Source organism: Rhodnius prolixus, unplaced genomic scaffold (assembly GCF_049639745.1).
Source record: "Rhodnius prolixus isolate KJV_2025 unplaced genomic scaffold, Rpr scaffold_8, whole genome shotgun sequence".
Lineage (NCBI taxonomy): Eukaryota > Metazoa > Arthropoda > Insecta > Hemiptera > Reduviidae > Rhodnius > Rhodnius prolixus.
In genome coordinates, this window is record NW_027411593.1 from 5,059,212 (window position 1) to 5,076,313 (window position 17,102).

The 17,102-nt window shown below is 37.3% G+C and overlaps 1 protein-coding gene across 1 annotated transcript in view; it reads right to left on the reverse strand.

Moving 5' to 3' along the window:
- LOC141450742 (uncharacterized) overlaps positions 1–15,633 on the reverse strand; it is a 34,914-nt gene extending 19,281 nt beyond the window's left edge. The window contains exons 1-2 of the mRNA XM_074121473.1: positions 15,065–15,633; positions 946–1,059 (exon numbers count right to left, since the gene is read on the reverse strand). Of these exons, the coding sequence (XP_073977574.1) occupies positions 946–1,059; positions 15,065–15,461 (511 nt within the window). The 5' untranslated portion in view covers positions 15,462–15,633. The remainder of the gene's footprint in view (positions 1–945; positions 1,060–15,064) is intronic.
- Positions 15,634–17,102: the final 1,469 nt, after the last annotated feature.

Genomic DNA, 17,102 nt, shown 5'->3' on the forward strand with positions numbered 1-17,102 from the left:
GCCTATTTAATAGGGTATGAGCTTTATTAAAAAATAGAAATATCTCTGGAAAATGATTTTATTAGAAAAACAAATTTTCCCTAGACTCTAGACAGAAGGCACCTTCTAGTTTTTATTATTTCTTTCAATTTTCAATATTCCATCGAGCCTCATTTATAATGACTCCTTATTTTCGTCCGATTTAGGTTTTTTAATAAATCATCATCAGATTCGTTCTGTAAACAATTCCTTATGGTTAAAGATCTCCCGTAAGATTTTGGCGCCCCTGCAGGTATCCCAGCCCTAACAATACGAACAACACTTAAAAGTGACATCTGAAAGAATCACGCAGGAAGTTGATAGGTTACATACAATCGTTAAGGGTTTAGCAAATCCAAAGACAAAGTCTTTGAGCTCATCACGCACACACTTGACAGATGCTTTCATTCTATGTGAAAACACGGTCTACATATGGAAGCTGTAATAGATCTTTCAGATTGCAGTAGTTGCGGTATTACTTATAATGCTATAAAATGATCAGGTAATGAATTTTATTTCCTTCTTTTAAATCTAGACGACTTTAATTCTGATATTCTACGAGGTGTGGCTATTAAATGACGAGGCTATTGCTGTAAAACATATAATTTTAAATTTATACGTATTTAGTTATTATCACCTTCAATAGACACCATACAACGCTCCTCGCGAATTTACCATTGTTCGAATCAGTGCTGGAAGTCTTTTTCTGTAAGCTCCTGCATGACGCGTGCCGCTTTTTCTTTCACAGCCATCAACGGTTACATATCGATATGTAATAATCAAATAAGTAGTTATCCACCCAACCTAATGTACAATAAATATCGATTGTGAAATTCACCCTAGCGGAATTTGAATTGTGGATATGAATTAATGATTAAAAAAATAAATAATTTATAATAATAATTAAAGATAGTATTAAATACTCACTAGTTTTCGACCTTGGTTCTCTAGGTCCATCTACGGTGACCTTGATTGCCTTGTTGTAGGTGGCGATTTGCGGCGGACAGGAGTTTACTATTATCGATAGTGTAAAACTTTTACCTGTGAACAAGCAAAAGAAATTAGTGAACTATTTGGTTCGCCTATCTACAATTTATAGGCACAATTAGGCTCTTAACGCATTAATAAAATTTGGGGATTTACTATCTCCGTATTGGTTGGTAACTTCCGAATCTTTTCCCCGTGTTGAGTCTGGAAATTCCCTTATCCAAGGGAGTCGTATCGTCATCAATGTTACTTTATCGTGTAAATATATCGGATTCCCTCTGGCGCATCAATATCTGTCATTATCGTCCAGAAAGCATTTTTCAGGGATTTGAATTTGTTACTTGTTTTATTGTTTGACGTGTTTCTAGCGGCAGCAGTAGGTTCCGACAAAAAGGAAGCGGAAATGTGCGCCTAATTTGACCAACCTAAATACTTTTTCATTTCCTGAAATAACCCATTTGACGTCGGCACCAGGCCTAAAACTATAGACTTGACAGAAGAAACTTCTTCCGGACTGCAGTAATGGCGTAAATATTCAGGAGCCAGTAACCATAAAAGACAAGTTTGGATGAAATTCTATGGGGAATAAAGTAACCATTTTTCAAATTATTGGTGCACTATCGATTTATAAATGCATCCACAAACGTTAGCGTTGAAAATGCTAGTACTTTATAATCTTTATTCAACCTCAAATTGTAGGTTCAACTGTGATAGGTTTTTCTTTAAATTAATAACCTTTACCTCATGATGAATTAGGTAGCATCCATTTTACGTCACCATTGAATCTCATTGTTGTCCGCTGAAAGTCATTCTGACTGTGAAATGTGCCAAGAGGGATTCCTTGCTTTTAGAAATCATATAAAACTTGGGCAGTTAAACTGTAACATCATTGTTGCCTGACAATGTTAATGTCTTTATGTAAATTGAGGCTATAAAAATTACAGTTGAAATATTTCCTCCTTAAAAAAAACTGTTTTCATAGTTTCTCTGTTTGAACGATCATTTTGAAGGAAGTGGTTGATATGAGGAGGTGATATCGTTGGAAGTAACATTATTGCAGCGATTATAACTTTTAAACTACAAATAATGCATTAATCAATAAAATTGGATGTCCTGTTATTGGTTATGCCACAAGTGGCAAGTTGAACTAGTATTTTCTGGCATCCAGCCCAATTAGCCAAAGATAGATATGTATGCGTATTATATGGAGATATGTATGAAGTGGGAATCTGCGAATGCATTATTTGTTAGTTATTTACATCTCAAGGTTGTGACCTTCTGGGTCTGTTTATTATTCAACTTTCCGGGCGCCACGGTAATCGAGCTGTTAAGAGACTAGACCCGCAAAGCTAAGATGTATTGCGGTACTAGTCTATATTCCTAATGGTTTATATGAGGAATTTACAGTAAAGTATAGTTAGCTAATCGTCACGATAGACGAGCGGTTAAGAGACTAGACCCGCAGAGCTAAAGATGTATTGCTGGTTTAGTGGGTTCTATTCCAGGTGTCCTAACATAGGTCTTGGATTTTATTTAATGGTTAATATGAGATATTTATAGTAAAGTATGTCAGGCGGTTATAGGCTAGACCCGCAATGCTAAGATGTATTGTTGGTTTAGTGGGTTTTATTCCAGGTGTCCTAACATAGGTCTTGGATTTTATTTAATGGTTAATATGAGATATTTATAGTAAAGTATGTTAGGCGGTTATAGACTAGACCCGCAAAGCTAAGATGATTTGTTGGTTTAGTGGGTTCGATTCCCTGTGTCTAGGCCTTGGATTTGATTTAATGGTTAATATGAGAATTATTTATTAGTAAAGTATGTTTGTTAGTCGCCTCCGTCCGCGACATCTAATTTATTAGGTAGTTGGACGTTAAGCCCCGCCGGAAAAATAGGCGATTACTCACTTACTTACTTATTCAACTTTCCGGATAAGAAGATTCCGGAATCAGACTAGCATTATCTCCAACAGAAATAGCTAATTGCAGACAATAGCGTGTTAAAGAGGAAGACACTTTAAAGTTTAAGAGAGGTGCTGCTAAGATTGCAAAACCACAGACTGCGCAATTACTCTTCTAAGATAACTCGTTTACAGAAAAGTAAGTACCATGTGCATAAAACGTGGAATCGTCACTTCTTGTTTACAGAAGACAGAAGTTTCAAGGTTTACAGAAGAGAGGATATGCTTGAAAAAGAAGAACAACTAAGGAGCTGGACATAGTGGCAGTAGTGAAGACTGAAAGACCGCGTTGGATGAGACATTTTGAGAGATGGAAGAAAAGAGAGGTACCCAAGAAGTTCTCAGAGTAAGAAGGCAGCTGCAGGATATGTAGGGAGAACTGAAGAAATTTTAGATGAGGAGATGCCAAGCCAAAAACCGCGTATGAGGAGACCAGTGCTCCCCTATAGTTTGTAAGAATATTAAGAGAAATGTCAGTTTTATTGATTCAATGACTGTTCGATGAGAAGATCGATATCTCACTATCGATCTGACTCATTACGGCTGAAGACCTTTTTTTTTGGACGTTGAGTTAGGATCAATGGTGAAAGCAGAGTCACCTTTCACACAGCATCTCTGATCATTAACTGATTTTCCAGCCGACCTGACTGTTTGCTCTCGATTATGCTACAGTAAACAGAGAGCAGAATGGTGACGCCAGTCTTGCAATTACTCCCGCCCCCATTCTAGGAGCGGCGGCTATAAGCACCTCCATACTGCCTTCAGTACACAGAGCAGTTCAGCGATGTTTGTGTTCAGTGGCTGATTGTCAACATGAGAGACTCGCCGGTTCCGACTCTTGTCCTACACTCTCGGATTCCCCAGCAGCCGACATTTACATAATTTGGATTAATATTCAAACCCTTTCTTTGTTTTTATTCCTGTTACGTCATAGAGCTACTCTCACTTCCAAGTACTAACTCGAGGGCTTCACTACTATTTGATTAACAAAAAAAAAAGCTTCAAAAAGTCCTACAAACATCGCCCTACCATTTCCTCTATTTCAACTTTAAAACTGTTTTTTTCACCACTTCCTTTTACCGCTGAAAAAAAAGGAGTTTCGTGATCCTGGAAAATTTGCAGAATTGAGTGGTCACCGGAAATACATGTTCTAAGATAAAATGGAAATAATTTTTTTTTTTTTAGCAACTTGCGAGTATGTGGCTGAACCTTGATATCCTGTTTTGGTCCAATTCTGGGACTAAGGTTTAGGCTAGCCCAGGGTTCGGCAACCCGCGGCTCTTTTATCCAAATTTTGTGGCTCTTCAGCCTGTCCAAAATAAATTGTATATTTCCATTTTATTGAAACAAATGAAAATTTCATTTATTAAAGTAAAGATATTTTTTCAAAAAGAATTTTAAATATGATAGGTTTGAAATTTAATAGAATTATATTAAAATACAGTACGTAAAATATATAGGACTGCTGCCATTTTCATTCAAATACAGGTTTAGTTATTATTTGTATTTGTTTATTTAATTTGCAATATGTAAAAATAAGTATATAAAACATTTAAATGTTAATGAATAACATAAAATTCACATTTGTGAATACAAATTATCTACAGAGTCTTTAACATTATCATCCTTGTGGCTCTTAGTAAGATTTATTAACATTATTTAAAGAGGAATGGCTCTCTACTTGAAATAGGTTGCCGACCCCTGGGCTAGCCGGGAAGTAATAGTAGCTTTCCCTTCAAGCTACTATTTTCTTCCTTCAAGTTCGTGACTTTAGAGCTGTCACTAGCTGGAGACTAGTATTTAGGGTTAGGTTTCTAATATAGGGATGGTTGTGGCTAAAATTGAGTGACTTCCCTTTGAGTAAGAAGCCGAGAGAGGGTTTTTATTTTTCTCCCACGAAAAAAGGTTCCAGAATTGTGAAGGAGAGGATTCTACACACCGGTTTTGTCAGGGAGTCGAGCGGAAGGTGCTCCGTAGAATCTATGGTCCTACACGCGATCGACCGTATTGGAGAAGTAGGAAAAATCAGGAATTGTACACTCTCTTCACGGATCCTGATATAGTAAAGGTAATAAAGCTTGGTAGACTGCTGCGATGGGCAGGACATATAGTTAGGATGAGTGAAGATGAGATTCCTAAGAAAATGCTGGAAGGAAACATGCAAGGAGATCCAGGAGGGTAGGTAGACCAAAGCTGCGCTGGGAGGATAGTGTGGCAAAGGATGCTGCATCTATGTTAGGATTCCGAAATTGCAGGACCCAGGCGGGCACGTCTTGAGGAGGCCAAGACTTTGCATGAGTGGTAGCGCCAGTCAAGAAGAAGAGAAGGTTTGTCAGGGAGTCAGTCCAACTCACCTTTGTCGCCAACAAGAGAACCTGTTTTTTGTTCCTGTTGAATTGGCCTCTTTTTACAATGGCGTGAACTTCCGCCTGGAAGCTTCTGTATCCTTTAATTCCATTGAACTGAACGAGAAATCCATAACCCACATAAAGACATATTCTTCATCTCAGCGCTGATTCCAGAGCACTACTTCCTCTTCGTACCCAGAATGGTCATGATGAGTAGATTATTTTTTTGTAATATTACTGCAGAGTACTTATCTAAAAGTGATTAACACTTTAACTTGAAAGAGTATTCTTGATGGTATTCAATCAATTAACATCATTCCCTAATTATGAATAATTAGTGTTTTCCCTAAAAAATAAGTTTTCCCGTTTTAATCCTGTTTAATTGATTGGCTAAGTTTTCGGACCCTTTCTCTAGGGTCCTTTTTTTTTAAACAGCCTAAATCATATCCCCCGTCTTTCGTTTAGAAAAAAAAAAGTGTACAACTTAGGGTGCAATGAAAAGAGTCTGTACGAAGCACACAATCATTAGCATGATAGAGTTCTTTTCAATGAGATAGTGGCCCCTCACCGGCCCCCCCCTGTTCTGGATCAAGACTTACCAAGGGGTTGTGGGGCCCCTTAACTTCTCCATATACTAAGTATCCCCTTTACTTCTTGGGCTAACATGTAATTGCTTGCTGTTACCCTCTTTATCAGTTTCTTTTTTTTACTTCTTCCTTCAACTTCTTTTTCTTCCCCTGTGTATATAAAAAAAAGAAAGGTTCCTCAGGCTAACCAATCCCGACCTTATAGAATGCCCAAGGGAAATAGAGATAGCCGAAGAAATGGATCTACTAAGTCTCCTGCACTCTTTTATACTGTCCATCAAGCCTGACCTTTACTGGGCCTGTTAAGTAAATCGTTTGGCTGTTTTGAATTCAGCAGAGTTCAGCTGTAAATTATTTTCTCCTTCTAAGTTGGTAACCTTCCTCTGTGTTCTGTAAACTTTATTTAGAACGGAAAACCCCTAAGAATTTCTCTTATCCTGATTATTACTATTCCAAATGAAAAATTGTCTGTGAGTATTGAATAGAATTGATAGTTAAATACCCTATCAGTAACAGCGCCACCACCAAATTTGGAAATTTATTTTCATTTATTTCCCTTCACCTCGCCTGGAACCCACATACTCGACTGAAACGACAATACGTGAACAGACGCTACAAGCTACTTACTAGACTACTTGACCGCAGATCCAAACTCGACTTGAATCACAAACTGACAATTTACAAAACACTGTTAAGACCCATATGGACATACGGAGCTGAAGTGTGGGGCTCAACCAAACCCTCGTAACTCCAAACGCACTGCAGACACTACAGTCAAAAATCCTACGGAAAATCCTGAATGCTCCATGCTACATTTCTAACCTTACAATACACACCGACCTTCACATCCCTTTTGTCACTGACCTAATAAAGTCTCGCTACCGCAAATTTCACAGCCTCCTAGCTCTCCATCCCAATCCTCTTGTCCAACAACTCTCCTCTCCTCACCTTCCCGACAATCCTGCTCGTCGTTTGAAGCGGAAGTGGCCTAGAGATCTATTGTGATTAAATCATTGTGAAAGAGTTTCACCAGTGGGTGATTGCTCTAACCATGACATTACGAGTGGACTGCACCAGTAAGATCAAATTTACCTGATGCAACAATTGTTGCAGTTGTAAATATACAAATAAAGTGAAAAAAAAAGAAAAAAAAAATTCATTTATAATAATCTTTAAAATGAAATAAACTTTAAATAAATTATAGAGAGGAACGAAAACACATATATAACTTATAACCTATTTTGTCAGATTTTAGGTCCAACTAATGATCAAGGAGTCTTGAACGGAAGAGGTTTGATGGCTCTCTTAGCTCTTGACTCCAAGGCCTAGATCGGGAATCGAACCCAGAACCACAATCAATCTTAGCGGTTGGCGCTCCATCTTCTAGGCTAACTTGGCGTAGATTTATGATCGTTTCAAATTTCTGAAATAGTTATTGGGCAAAAAAAAGGCGTATTTGATGTCACCAGAGTGTAAAATAAATGCATTAAATGAACCTATGCTTTTTATGCTTTGCCAAGTTGTCCAAGATATGTGATTAGGATCAAATTACCAAGAAGAGTTTCGTTGCAGCGTGCAATATGACTTCTACCTTCTATGAGGACATAGTTTACTATTCATTAAACGCCGTAGTGAGAAGTGGACTAGCCACTTCTTCAGGGATTTGGCCTCCCTGGCGGGTATCCCAGCCTAACAACACCTAGCACCCATAAACATTGACTCAATCCACATAGGGCTCCCAGAAGTTGTTAATATAACTACCTTGCAATCCTGTTGGTTTTCCGATTACGCCGATTGACTGCCTTTAATTACAAAACTTGGAAAACCGAGCATTTTCTGGAAAAATGGTATTTTAGCCAGGTTCCATGGATGGCTGGGGATGAATTGGGTATACTGAATGATTTCACTTCATCTGGTGTATTATCTAAAGCCTTTTTTTTTTTTGTAACACTGTTCCCGGAACATTCATTTTAGGGTACTTGTTAGGAAGGAGGATACTTCTAAGGGAATGGATATGATTTCCTGTAAAGTTCTATTTTAGTAAAAAGTACTGTCGTACCATTTAAATATTATTAAAAAAGTATTGTTTATATAGCTGACATTTCCAGCTAAACTTGACCAGAAGTTTTTCTCTAGGATATCTTGCACTTTGCTCGTTTTTCTCTAAAGTCCAGCTAAAGTCGCGCTTCCGCCTCCAAACCATCTTCGCTGAAAATAATCTGTTATAGGAGCTTGCTCAGTATGTAGTTACCGCTCTTCCTAGTTACATTTTAGATACATACCACCTATCTCTATTTGCTAATCTTTATAAATCGGAGAATGTCACACTTTCCGTACAAATCCATCTTTTCGATCGGGTTAATTTAAGAACCGCTTCTGTAAAGTACAGCATCTTAATTATTCTAAGGCATTAAGGGGAAAAAAGGTAAATTCTACTGTTTAAAGAAACTGGAAAAATTTAAAAGGGAAGAAGTGTACTGAATGGGCGAACTGCTCTGCTTTTGCAAAGAAAGGCATTTTTACGTTGATCTTCTGTGGTAGATGGAGTAGTGATCACAACCTTGGAAAAGGAAAATTGAGCGTTTAGCGGACAGCTTCCTTCAACAGTTAACTCCAGCACAAGCTGGAGCTACTTTTGGAAAATTCCCGTAATCTAGTTGAATTGAAAAAAATCACTGGGCAGCGCAATAACCTTCGAGTTGTTAACTTGCTAGAAAAGTGTATCGAGCGGCGTAATCCAGATAGCAGTGATCAGGAATCAAGTCGCGGCGAATCAGCAGCTCATTATGGTCAAAACGTGTTAAGTATCTCTTGGTTCTTCGACTGAGTTATGGAAGTATCCTGGTAGATATCTGACAAACTATTAATGTACGCACCCAAATAATTAGCTGAAATATAATTTCAGCAGCTTTCAATCATGAATTCCTGGTTTTTAGAAAAACCTAACCGAATACTCATCCGACAAAAAGGTAAAGCAAACCCACAAACCCTGAAATTGACCTAGCTGAACATTTACGAACGATGGAACTGGACTATTACGAGGGGCACTATTTATATTTTGAGCCTAATAAAAAAAAAACAGTAATTTGTCATTGAAAATGACTTTATTGTTTTTCAAAATAATCTCCTTTATGATCTGTACACTTCTGCATGCGTTCGAACCACTTGTCAAAGCATTTTTTCCATTCCGCTTGAGACATCTCCAAAACATGGTTTTTGAATGCATCAACGGCTTCTTCTGCCGACGAAAATCGTTGTCCACGTAATCTATTCTTGACGTTCGGAAACAAAAAAAAAGTCATTTGGTGCCAAATCAGGACTGTACGTGCGGATGACCCATTAATTCGATTTTTTGAGTGCTCAAATAGTCGGAAAGTTAGACACCACCCTGTCTGAACTGACTCTAAATCAGATGAACTTTAACTGAATTATGCAATAAAGTTTGCCGAAAGTATTCTTACAAAAAAAAAATTGACTAAAGGGTTTTAAAATTCAGCTGCTACCATTTCCTTCAAATTCGAAATTTAATTTTATTTATAAAATTTATATAAATAGTTTAAAGTAAAAATCGTTAGAGCAATCGTTCGAAAAAACAGAGTAGCAAAGAAATCCAAACCAACAAGAAATACCATCCCCAAAGAGGCAATTCTGAAAGAAAGGATTGTCCGAAAAAGAGAACGCTCACCTTCCCCAAGTTCCGATTAAGAGGACGAAACAGGAATCGAATTTGAAGAGCAAAGTGATGCCATTTTAGAAATCGATGAAACTGAATGTACAGGATATGGGGAAAGCTACAACAAGACCCGAAAAAAAAAGATTGGTTGGAATGCATAATATGCCGGAAGTGGTTCCACAAAAATTGCTCTTCTTTTGCATACGCTTGCCCAAAATTGTAGTAAAAGCGCATTTAAAAAGAAGAAGAATAAGTAAATATTAAGAAATCATTTATTGTTTCCAGTTTATTTTTACGTTTTACTAGTGCAATTTCATTTACAATATGTGGCCATCTCTCCCAAGTTACCCAACCCGGTGGGGATAGATGGCCAATTGCTAATTTTTTTTTTTGTAAGAATAAAAAAATGTTCCCTTAGCATGTTTTCAGAAATGTTTTCCTTATCTTTTGTTTGAGACCGTATGAGGTTTCCAAAAATAATAATAAATTAAGTCTAGCTCTAACCAAAATTTTGCAGGCACCCTCCAAATAAAATGGTGGCCATCTCACCCTACTTTACCCTATAATTACTTTTAGTTATGTGTTACTTCCGGTTTTCGGGCAATGTTCGATAAATTACCTAAACGTAATATGTATTCAGTTTGAGCTTCTTATAATTTTTGAATTTTGAGATATTTTTCTTTACAGCAGCTCGGGCTATTTTCAAAAATTACTTTTTCGAACTAGTGGGACCTCAAACGAAGTATTTTTTATAACGTAACAAAATTATACAGAAAATACGTCAAGATCTAGCAGAAAGATAAGGTATAAATTAGAAAAACAATAACTTAATCCTTTATATTCGATTATCAAAAGTGATTAAAGGCAGAAATATTTACTAGTAAAATGAAGATTAAACAGAAGTGAAAAAGAGAGTAAAGAATGGATGATGAATTGGTGTCTGAGCGATAATTAAAAATAACAAAAAAGAAGTGCTACAAAAGTACATTAATTATCAAAGAACCATGTAGGTTTTTGCGAGGGGGTTTTTACTAAAGGACAAAAAAAGGGCCGAGGATGCCCATTAAGTTATAACAAGCTCTTTTGGGGGGAAAAACTGCCATTCTTGTTAACTTTGGCGTGTGCTTTTTTTTTTGGGCGTGTGATTTTTTTCACAGACTGGGGAATTGGTAGATTGAGGAATTGGTTCAAGCCTTGTCTCCTCCAATTCACTGTTTAATTTAAATTGGCACTGAAAATGCAACAATAAAACAGACAAAGGAGTTGGATCTAACGTAGTGAAGTGAAATATCGGCTAACAATGGCTTTCATACACACACACGTCAGTCATTTTTGCTTCAAACACCCAATCAAGATATGATTACGTATTTCAGTAACTGAGGGTGCTATGCCCCAAAAACTCTTGGTTCCATCATCATCATTTTTGATTCTTCTAAAATTCATTCATCTTCACACCCTCTAATTCCCTTTCATCCCAATTTCTATGAGACTTCCTGACGGCTACTCCTCTACAAACACAACACTACTTCGTTCTTGTTTTTTTTAGATACACCCCCACTTGTTCAGCTGTTTGTATCTCTGTGATAACATTGTCATTTTATGAACACTTTTTTTTTCAATTTAGAATTGATTATTTTCTAAAATATTTTTTCCAATTTCAAATTTATGTTATGTTTCAAACAATAATGGCAAAAGCAATCGTCTTAGTAACAAAATTACGTACAGAAATATACACGTGAACGTCAAACTGATTGGTCTAAACTCATCTGGTTTTATTAGCTAGTCCATCTAGCAATCCATCAAATAATATTTGTATATTATTTTGATAAAATAAAAAAACCAATTTCCGGTTTTAATGGTACGTCTGTGCTTTTAAAATTTACGTCCTAAAGTATAGTTGGACTTTAGAACAGAATAAGTAAGGAATATCACGGACTTAACTTCCGTTAAGAAGAACAAATTTAGACGAAATCACTAGACTTGTTTTTCTTGGCTAACTTTATTACCTAATTGTGTTTGATCATCACCCTGAGAAACAGAAAATTTCAGATTTAATACGCATTAAATTTCGTTTAAAGTATGGCAGAATAATTTTCTTAATCAGATTGTTTCCGAGACAATTTTTGTAAAAGAATTTAAACCACATGTTTCTCTTTAAGTGATGAAATAATATCTATTCTCTTCCTAGGAGCTTCTTACAGACAACACTGTCCGGTGATGGTCTGTAACGAGAGAACACTGTCCGGAGGCCGGCAGTGCACTGAAAAAAAGCTCCGGGCGCCAATAACCTTAGATGTTGACGCGCCTTAATTCATTAATTAAAAAATATAAAAAAAATCTATGAATTGACTCGGTTATTTATAACTTAAGAAAAGAAATAACTTTTTTTATTACGATTGGAAAAAAAAAAATGGCGGGTGCCCGAGTTGTACGGCGCTTTTCCGGCGGTTTGTTGGGAAATTCGGCCGCAAGTTTTTATTGAGCGAAATAGTGGCAATACATTTGCGATGATGAGATTACTGGTAATCGATTCCAGAGTCGTAATCTTTTTCGTCATCAAGTTGACTTTTATACGTTATTATAAGTCCAACGGCAGCCGAGCGGTTAAGATACTAGACCCGCAAAGCTAAGATGTATTGTTGGTTAGTGGGTTCGATTCTCGGTCTAGACGCTTTGGATTTTATTTAATGTTTAATAAAAGTTTACAGTAAAGTGTTTCAGGCAGTTATAGACTAGACCCGCAATGCTAAGATGTGATGTTGGTTTAGTGGGTTCGATTCCCAATGTATGCCTTGGATTTTATTTAATGGTTAATATGAGAAATTTACAGTAAAGTATGTTAGGCGTTAAGAGACTAGACCCGCAAAGCTAAGATGTATTGTCGGTTAGTGGGTTCGATTCCCGGTCTAGACGCTTTGGATTTTATTTAATGTTTAATATGAGAAATTTACAGTAAAGTATGTTTGCTAGTCGCCTCCGTCCACGACACCCTAATTGGTAGTTGGACGTTAAGCCCCGCCTGAAAAAATAGACGATTATTTTACTTTACTTTTACTTTTTTATCAAGTCCGAACATGTTAATAAAAGGTAATGTGCCTAGAACGTAGTCTTCTTCGAAAATACTGATTTTGGTTGGCCGCTAACTAGACAAGATTTTCTTGAGAATTAGTGTTCGTCCAAGGAAAATGTTTCTGAAAGTGGTAAAACCTGCACCGGGTGTGGAATGATATTTCACAAGAGAAGTCTAAAGCCATATCGTCTAATCGTATTCGTCAGCAGTCGATGAAATAGCAAAAGAGATCTATCTATCATATCGAACCAAAAGATGTTACAAAGCAATGCAGCTGAACCGTTTGATCTCTTTTAACATGATAAAACTGTTACAGTAGCCGAAATTTCCGCTGGAGACAGTTTTTGAATTCTACATTGTTGTTGCATATCGTACAGCCTCCTGCAGTTCTAATCTCTACATTTTACGTTTGTTTTTTGTTTTTTTTTTAAACCTTTTCATGTTCATTCTTTAGTGCGCTTTGTTTATGTTTATATTTTGTATTCATTTACATTCTAAGGGTTAAACGGTGTCAAGAAGAATTTGAGTTAATTGAAATTCCTGATCAAGAAATAGTCTGGAGTCTAAAAACTCCTTGTAACGAATTGGAAAGCGCTTTTCATGGAATTTTTTTTTTTACTATTTACTTTCAAATATTGATCAACATTTTATGCGATACTTTGAAAGAATTAGGCGAGATTATGCGTTTAAATTGACTACCGTGAAAATGTTCAACTGGTCCTTCACCGTTGTCTAGTCGATTCTACCAAAAATTTGGGTCTCGGCACAATGGCAATTATTGTAGATAAAATCTTGCCGACAGGAAGTGCCTTCTTTATTGTAACTAATTATTATAATAGTTTTTTGGGGGGATTTCAGGAAAGCAACTCTCTCGATGTTGTCTCACAGCTGCGAAACTAATCACATTTTTCAACATGTTTATGTACATTTGACGTGCTTATTACATCAGATTTAGAACTTTTGTACCGAAACTTCATTTTTTATAAAGCAGTACTTGGGGAGAGTTAGGGACAGTCACTACTCTAATGTGCCGCCTCTACGTATTGTAACGTTTTATAATTTACTTATTTATAATTTTATCCAACTTTAAATAAGTTCGTATGTTCCCAAATTCGATGGGAATTGCGCCCCTAAAAGTGCGAATTCCATCGCGATTGCTTTATTTTAGTGAAATTTAAGTGAGGAATTAAATAAGAAGCAGAATATAGATACTTAGGGAGAATATAGGTACTAAATTCTTTTTTATGACTAGGAAGGGCTGAGGAACTGGCGCTTAAGGTAATTATAAAATAAGAACTCCTTAAATTACAAACTTACTGATCTATAATTGCCCTTAATTTATAGATGGTTCGTTGAAATAGAGTTCCATCCGGAATAATTCTATCAACTTCCTCCGAATTTTTCCGGAACGAAATAATGCGTTATGTGTTCTAAATTTAACTATCAATTAATCCGAAAGGGAAAATGCAGCAATTTGAAAGGTAAAAATGGCAAGTTAAGTCACATTTCCGGTAAATTTATTTTGACTTAACTTCTTTACCGTTTCGGTAGCGTAATCTTAAGTGAATCAATTAAGACTTTACAGCTTCCGGCTGAATTTTGCTTTACTATATTTCAATTATTACTGAAAAACTTGTTTTCTTATTATATGACGTATTTGAAAATCAATATAATAATTATAATAATCTCATTGCTCTGAAAAATAATTGAGTAATTACTCTGAACTTAATGCGTACTGTGGAAGCTGGGAGTTTATTAAAAAAAGTCAAAAATAGAACTTTTCAAGCTCACTTAGCTGGAGAATATTTTAGTAATTTTTTCACTTTGCTAGCAAGAGGAAGTATTGTTATCGTGCCAAAATTTGTAAATCAGTTTACACCGGAAGTGTACATTTTGATGAAAAAGGTCAAAATTTCTTATCCGGATGTACCTTTTAGCTAAAAGTATTTTTTTTGAGGGGGGGTTAGTTATTTTAGAGATTTTTTTCGAAAAATCCATTTTCTTTTTTACCTTACTACAGGTTGGAAAAGTATTGTTTGTTGGAAGTTTGTTTACATTTTATACAACTAGGAACTATCAACATTGTACAATATTATTCTTTGGAAAGATCTTTTTTTTTGAGAGTGTTCTGTCGTTCGTTCTGAAGTTGAGCTTTCCTCTAAAGTGAAAGTTTAGTGTTGAGCACAAATGGGGAAATAAAAGCTCTCGCAAGTTAGACTGGACAAGGACTTCAACGCATTACTATGAACAGTGAAAACCAATTTTGTTCGAGATTGTTTTCAATGAAAACTTAACTTTAAACTTTTGAGAATAAGGAAAAGTCGAGCGTATGTTTCTTATCGCTCATTTATCAAATACAAAAAAAAATGTATGAACATTTATCTGAGGCACTTTCGGAAGAGGTTGTCTGTTACTCACCACGGCCACTTCTTCCGACGAACCTGAGATCATTAAACTTGGCCACCTGATTCTTCATGATTGCCGTACAGTTCCTCAACTCCGCACAATAATTTTCATCATTACCGGCCCGAACAGTGACCACAGTACCGTCCATCACTTCTCCCAGAGCGACCACTTTAAAGCCGACCGGCAATGTCTTATTAGAACGCCAATGCGTTGGCAGGACGGTGCATACAACATGTGGACTTCCGGTGCGTACTAGTTCACCAGGATGTTCAGCCAGTAGTGATTCAATAGTTCGTTCGGCCAATAGTTCGGCTGTTAGATAGGCGTCCGTGGTTGTTACGGCGGCTGAAGATGGAGGCGGATGGGCTGCAGCGTGGTGACGTGAGGTCATACCTTCCACGTGCATCATGTGCTTCCCTTTCTCAGGGGTGGGGGGCCTTGAATTTTTTTTTTTTTAAGCGCGATTTCGAGTTTATATTCAATAATTATTACAAAAAAAAAAAAAATAGATTAGTTCGTGATAGAGACGGTAGGAGAACGGACCTGGCCACCGTCACATGGCCAAAGAACTGAGGGTAAAAAACGGTTTGTCGTCTGGTGTGGCGTTGTGGCGGGAGTTGGAGGCGGTAGTGGTGGCCCATATGGGCGAGGGGCGAACGGGAGGCCAGTTGTTGGGGGTGGCGTGGCGGTTTGGTTTTTCCCGCCGGCGGCAGAACGAATAGTGGGGGTTGGGCGGGGCCCCGCAACATGTTGTGCCCGGCCACAAGACGGGCCTTTCCGCGCTCCCTTCCATTGCCATAGTCACTCCGCCAACGGCCCATCGAAAGAAGCCGAGAAAAGACGACAAGAGGAGGTGGAGGTGGAGAAGGAGGAGACGCACGCGGCAATGTCTCTAAGAGTAAGTAGAAGGTTATATAAGAGGGCACACGGAGAGCAAAAGAAAAGCCAGGCGAAGAGCAAGCGAGAGAGTGAATATTCCCCGGCACACGCTTGCGCCTTGGCCCTCTGCTTGTCGGCGGAGAGAAAGAGCAGGCCCTAGATAATTAGGTGGAGGTTGCTAGACCACGGCTGAGGCTACGCCAACACCGCAGCGGTCTACCATAATTTCCTTAACCAACAAACCTCTGAATTTACCTCATTTAAATGCTGCTTCTTCAGTCACGCTACCACAATGCTCAACTTTAAACCGCCAATACTCTATCTCTTCGACTACTAATCGATTAACATATCACTTTCCCATATAGGTGTATGTTCCGGTTGTGTATGTCAGACCTTACCGAATCTATTTCAGATATAATTATTGTTCCCATTAAATATCATGATCTTAGCTTCGACGATCAAAATTTTCACGAATTCTCTCGCTCAAAGATCTAGTCATCCTTCTGTTATGGAAGCAGAAGAAGGTTAGTCTTAAAGGATGAAATTACTCCACCGTAGAACATCAGTTTTCTCATCTAATTAAGGTGGGTAATCCATCCTGGAATCCACTCCAATTCTGGATTTGTCCCCAAAAAAACAAAAACCTCATGTATAATAATAATACCTTTTTATTTTCGACCACTTGGAAACTAAAACCTTTTTTATGTCCGAAGGTTTGGTCAAAAAACAATAAAATTTTTGTTTACTTTGCCGAGGATATAAGTGCGTCAAAGCATGGAACTTTATTGGGAAGGAGCGGGTTAGGTAAGGTAGGAAAACTTCATACAGAGTAAATGCTCTGGGATAGGAGATTGGCTGAAAAGGGATATCTAGGTCACGATGTACCTGGTGAACAAAACTGGGATCTCAACATGTAGGGTTCAAAAGGTTTGGTTACGTTACATTAATATTGGGAAAATTTGGCATTATATTTGGAAAAAGGTATTGCAAATTTGTAGTTTGAAGTTAACTCCTGGGGTGAATTAACAACTGGCTGGGGTTGCCCTTTTTGTTGGAGGTGAAATAAGTTCTGATAGACAGAGGAGCAAGAATTATGTCCCATGTCTATTCTAATGGATGTAGGAATGTACACAGCATATTCTTTAGCGACTTTTGCGAAGAATGTCAGAGA